The sequence below is a fragment of the Populus alba genome, chromosome 15 (genome assembly GCF_005239225.2).
Source record: "Populus alba chromosome 15, ASM523922v2, whole genome shotgun sequence".
NCBI lineage: Eukaryota > Viridiplantae > Streptophyta > Magnoliopsida > Malpighiales > Salicaceae > Populus > Populus alba.
In genome coordinates, this window is record NC_133298.1 from 13,394,272 (window position 1) to 13,400,149 (window position 5,878).

Here is a 5,878-nt window from a genome sequence, read left to right on the forward strand (position 1 = left end):
ACCACCAACTTACTGTCTTCTCTTTAAATCTTGCTTAATATACAAGCCTACATTTTAAAAAAAAAATGAAAAAACACCCCTCAAATTTCTAATCCAACGGCCACCATTCCCATGTCAAAAAAGTCACAACAAACAAGTTCTAATCGGACGGTCAACAGCGCCTTAACATCATAATAAATAACAAAAAATCCACAGAGTTACACTCTTGAAAATTACGGAAATCCCCTCAATATATTCTTCTCTCTAAAATTAACTCCCACACGCACTTAACTCCTCGACGAGACCCAGATCTAAAGTTCCATAATAATAAAGAGAGAGCCCCGCTCCCAAAAAAATAAATAAAGGAGAAGGAGAAGGAAAAAATTTCTCTTCCCCATCTAGCTCTCTTGCTTTCTCTTTTATTTTTTAAAACACAAACAAATTTACAGTCTCACTCAAATTCCAATACTATTTTGTAAATTGCAGATGCGTTTCCGTCTGTTTTGATCAGATCTAAAGGTAATATTTCTTTCTAATCCGAACCACTGGATCTAATTTCTCTAGGTTTTTGGATTAGAATTCGATCCCTTAATGTGATCTCTCCAGTTCCCAATCAGATCTAACTTAATTATCTCTCATTTCTTTGTGTTTTGGTGAATCTTAGATTCTTGTAGATCTGTTTTGATTTGATTTTATGGAAGAGTGATGGGATTAGGTTTTTGTTTTTCTTTTCTATTGTTTCAGTGAGTGTGATGATGACAATTGGCGTCTGATTTTTTTGATTGATTGACTGGTGATTTGTTGTTGTTGTTGTTGATGTGTGTAGCTGTAGTGTTTTTGTTGGATTGAAGAAGATGTTGACCAAGTTTGAGACCAAGAGTAATAGAGTGAAGGGGCTGAGTTTCCACAGTAAGAGACCATGGATCCTTGCTAGCCTTCATAGTGGTGTGATCCAGCTATGGGACTATCGTATGGGCACTCTCATTGATCGCTTTGATGAGCATGATGGCCCTGTTCGTGGTGTTCATTTCCACAAATCCCAGCCTCTTTTTGTATCTGGAGGTACTTGTTTTCCCTCATTTTATGCAATGACATTGCGGTTTTTAAGTGATTCTGGTAACCATTTGTCCTATTAGGTTTGTCTTGTTGGTTTTGGCTGAATTTACAGTAGATCTGCTTGTGATTTGATGGAATGATAGTACTGCCCCCCCCCCTGCAGAAGTAAGATCCAGGTGCTAGATTTAGGATTTTGATTGGATGAAAGATGTAATTCTTATGTGCTGATAGAATATAATGTTGGATTTTAGATTCAGAAAATTGTGTTATCACTCTTCTTAAGTGGGCATTGATATTTATATTAATGTTTTCCTTCATCTTCCCTACCCAACCTCACAATGATATATGTTGATTTTATTTGAATGTGGGTAGATATCATTGTCTTAAAACCTATCATCAGAGATTGAAGTAGGATCAACTCCCAGTCCTGGTTACAATGACAAAGACATTGCTGTGTTTTCCTTTGCTTTTTAAAAAAGGATGCTTATGTCTGTAAATTGATGGCCAGGTGATGATTACAAGATTAAAGTATGGAACTACAAATTGCATAGGTGTCTGTTTACGCTCCTTGGACATCTTGATTACATTCGTACTGTGCAGTTTCATCATGAATACCCATGGATTGTGAGTGCTAGTGATGATCAGACCATCCGCATTTGGAACTGGCAGTCTCGTACTTGCATTTCTGTGTTGACAGGACACAATCATTATGTGATGTGTGCCTCATTCCACCCTAAAGAAGACCTTGTTGTGTCGGCTTCTCTAGATCAGACTGTTCGTGTTTGGGATATTGGTGCTCTGAGAAAAAAGACGGTGTCCCCTGCTGATGACATCATGAGGTTGACTCAGATGAACAGTGACCTTTTTGGTGGTGTTGATGCAGTTGTTAAGTATGTTTTGGAAGGCCATGACCGAGGTGTCAACTGGGCTGCATTCCACCCTACACTTCCTTTGATTGTTTCAGGAGCAGATGATCGCCAAGTGAAGTTGTGGCGCATGAATGGTAAGTCATTAACTACCTGTTATTGATTGTTGGCTCGCATTGATATTTATCATCAATGAAATGGTTATTAAGCATCTATGTCAAACTACTTTGTTGTTCTCTTGCTGTCTTTGGGTTGAGCATTTGTAGTTATATTTTATTTTTGAGAGCTGAAATTTTGACCCCCTGGCATCACCTATTCTTTGTGTGCATTTGTTGCCTGGGATAATTCATCATATGAAGTTTTTTGTTTGTTTTGTTTTCAGACACAAAGGCCTGGGAAGTGGACACATTAAGAGGACACATGAACAATGTGTCATGTGTTATGTTCCATGCCAAACAAGATATAATTGTATCTAATTCAGAGGATAAAAGCATTCGTGTCTGGGATGTAACTAAACGAACTGGAGTCCAAACTTTCCGCCGAGAGCATGACCGATTCTGGATCCTTGCATCCCATCCTGAGATGAATCTTCTGGCTGCAGGTCACGACAGCGGCATGATTGTCTTTAAGTTAGAGAGAGAAAGGCCTGCTTTTGCTGTGAGTGGTGATTCTTTGTTCTATGCTAAAGATCGCTTTTTACGATTTTTTGAGTTTTCAACTCAAAGAGATACACAAGTAATTCCCATTCGACGACCTGGTACTACAAGCCTGAATCAAAGTCCAAGAACTCTTTCGTACAGTCCTACAGAAAATGCTGTCCTTATCTGTTCGGATGTGGATGGAGGATCTTACGAGCTGTACGTCATCCCTAGAGACAGCATTGCTAGGGGCGATGCTGTGCCAGAGGCAAAGAGAGGTGTTGGTGGATCTGCTGTCTTTGTAGCTCGGAATAGGTTTGCTGTGCTTGACAAGAGCAGCAATCAAGTCTTAGTTAAAAACCTCAAGAATGAAGTTGTCAAAAAGAGCAGTCTTCCCATCTCTGCAGATGCTATATTCTATGCTGGCACTGGTAACTTGCTTTGCAGGACAGAGGATAGAGTGGTCATATTTGATCTCCAGCAGAGGCTTGTTCTTGGGGAGCTGCAGACACCTTTTATCAAATATGTTATTTGGTCCAATGACATGGAAAGTGTTGCCTTGCTAAGCAAACATGCCATTATCATTGCTAGCAAGAAGCTTGTGCACCAGTGCACTCTCCACGAAACAATTCGTGTAAAGAGTGGAGCCTGGGATGATAATGGTGTTTTCATTTACACGACTTTGAATCATATCAAATACTGCCTGCCCAATGGAGATAGTGGCATTATCAGAACCCTCAATGTCCCCATATATATTACTAAGATTTCTGGAAGTACTATCTTTTGCTTGGATCGGGATGGGAAGAATAGGACTATTGTTATTGATGCAACAGAATACATCTTCAAACTATCTCTGCTGAAGAAGAGATATGAAAATGTTATGAGCATGATAAGGAACTCCCAGCTTTGTGGTCAGGCAATGATTGCTTATTTGCAACAGAAGGGGTTCCCAGAAGTCGCTCTGCATTTTGTGAAAGATGAGAGAACTAGGTTTAATTTGGCTTTAGAGAGTGGAAATATTCAGATTGCTGTTGCTTCAGCAAAGGAAATTGATGAGAAAGACCACTGGTATAGGTTGGGGGTTGAAGCTCTTCGCCAAGGGAATGCAGGTATAGTTGAATATGCCTACCAGAGGACAAAAAATTTTGAGAGGTTATCTTTCCTTTATCTCGTAACTGGGAATTTGGAAAAACTGTCTAAGATGCTTAAAATTGCTGAAGTTAAAAATGATGTCATGGGTCAGTTTCACAATGCCCTGTATTTGGGTGATGTCAGAGAACGTGTTAAGATCCTGGAGAATGCTGGCCATTTGCCACTTGCTTATGCCACAGCTAAGGTCCATGGCCTAGAGGATGTTGTGGAACGTCTAGCAGCTGAGTTGGGAGATGATATTCCGTCTTTTCCAGAGGGCAAAACACCATCCCTTCTGGTGCCTCCAGCCCCTATTATGTGCGGTGGTGATTGGCCACTTCTGAGAGTTATGAAAGGTATATTTGAAGGTGGGCTGGATAATATGGGCAAAGGTGGTGCTGATGAGGACGAAGAAGCTGCTGATGGTGACTGGGGTGAGGAACTGGACATGGTCGATGTGGATGGTTTGCAAAATGGGGATGTCTCAGCAATTTTGGAGGATGGGGAAGCAGCTGAAGAAAATGAAGAGGAGGGAGGATGGGACCTTGAAGATCTGGAGCTACCTCCCGAGGCAGACACACCAAGGGCTTCTGTCAGTGCCCGCTCATCAGTTTTTGTGGCTCCAACTCCTGGCATGCCTGTAAGTCAGATTTGGATTCAGAGATCTTCACTCGCTGCTGAACATGCCGCAGCTGGCAATTTTGATACGGCTATGCGACTACTCAACAGACAACTTGGAATTAAAAACTTTGTCCCGTTAAAGTCCATGTTTCTTGATCTTTACTCAGGCAGCCATACCTATCTTCGTGCATTTTCATCTACCCCAGTGATATCAGTGGCTGTTGAACGGGGATGGAATGAGTCTGCCAGCCCTAATGTTAGGGGTCCTCCAGCTCTGGTGTTCAATTTCTCTCAGTTGGAAGAGAAGCTTAAGGCTGGTTACAAGGCCACGACAACTGGGAAATTTACTGAGGCACTTAGACTCTTCCTTGGCATTCTTCACACAATTCCTCTGATTGTTGTTGATTCGAGGAGGGAAGTTGATGAAGTCAAGGAGTTGATTATTATAGTCAAAGAGTATGTTTTGGGTCTGCAAATGGAGCTTAAGAGGAGGGAGATGAAAGACAATCCAGTGCGCCAACAAGAGCTTGCTGCCTACTTCACCCACTGCAACCTTCAAGCTCCTCACTTAAGGCTTGCTCTTCAAAATGCAATGACTGTTTGCTTCAAGAATAAGAACCTTGCTACAGCATCTAACTTTGCCAGGCGGCTACTGGAGACAAACCCCCCGAATGAGAACCAGGCAAGGGCTGCCAGGCAAGTAATGTCAGCTGCAGAGAGGAGCATGACAGATGCCGCTCAGCTGAACTATGATTTCAGAAATCCATTTGTGGTATGTGGTGCAACCTATGTTCCAATTTACCGAGGACAAAAGGATGTCTCTTGTCCATACTGTGGTTCCCGATTTGTACCAAGCCAGGAAGGGCAGCTGTGTACTGTGTGTGATCTTGCAGTAGTTGGGGCAGATGCTTCAGGGTTGCTCTGTTCCCCTTCCCAGATACGATGATCAAGAAGTTGAACATGGAGCATTTTTTTTCAATCATTTTTCACCTCATCCTACTGGCAGCAGGAAACATTCTCTCTCTTTGTTTCATGTTCCAGGTAAAAAGGTAAGGGATACTGTAGAAGAGTTTAAGCTTCCAATGATTTGCTTGTGCTGTCTACTTTTTTTTTTTTTCTGCTTTCTCCCTCTTGTTTTCCTTTGTTTAGTTGATTATGGTTTCAATATAATAAACAACTTGAGAATTTTGACTTGGGCTATTCTTGTTAGTTGTTCATAGACAAGAATAGTCAAGGGCCCTTTGTTAAATTAGATGATATATCCTCTTATAGGCAGGACAAATTACATGTCAGTGTATGCAGATTTCATTTGGCAAATTTGCTTATTTCTATTTTGTTGAATTTGGTTTTGGCAGTACTATCGAAATGTATATCTATCCATCCGGCAACATGTTATCTTCCATCATATTTGCTGTATCTTCCTTAACCTACTTTCTGCGGATTTTTTGCCAAAACTTTGCATGGTGCTGTGTCGTTTGTATAAATAGTTTCATCAGTGGATTGGAAGGAGGGAGGAGATGATGACCAATCACCATGGAGGCATAGTTGGAACCTTGATTTTAAACAAACCATCTCACAGTATAGCTC

General features: G+C 41.2%; 1 protein-coding gene across 1 annotated transcript; it reads left to right on the forward strand.

Moving 5' to 3' along the window:
- The first annotated feature begins 240 nt into the window (after window positions 1–240).
- Window positions 241–5,632, forward strand: LOC118033460 (coatomer subunit alpha-1). The gene is made up of 4 exons (XM_035038459.2): window positions 241–498; window positions 806–1,041; window positions 1,544–2,038; window positions 2,284–5,632. Exons 2-4 carry the CDS (start codon window positions 834–836, stop codon window positions 5,235–5,237), a joined length of 3,657 nt encoding a protein of 1,218 aa, XP_034894350.1. The 5' UTR covers window positions 241–498; window positions 806–833; the 3' UTR covers window positions 5,238–5,632.
- Window positions 5,633–5,878: the final 246 nt, after the last annotated feature.

Coding starts and splice junctions, on each gene's coding strand:
- LOC118033460 (XM_035038459.2), top strand. CDS start 834: ATGTTGACCAAGTTTGAGACCAAGAGTAATAGAGTGAAGGGGCTGAGT. Junction 1,042..1,543: donor GCCTCTTTTTGTATCTGGAG/GTACTTGTTTTC, acceptor ATTGATGGCCAG/GTGATGATTACAAGATTAAA. Junction 2,039..2,283: donor GAAGTTGTGGCGCATGAATG/GTAAGTCATTAA, acceptor TTTTGTTTTCAG/ACACAAAGGCCTGGGAAGTG.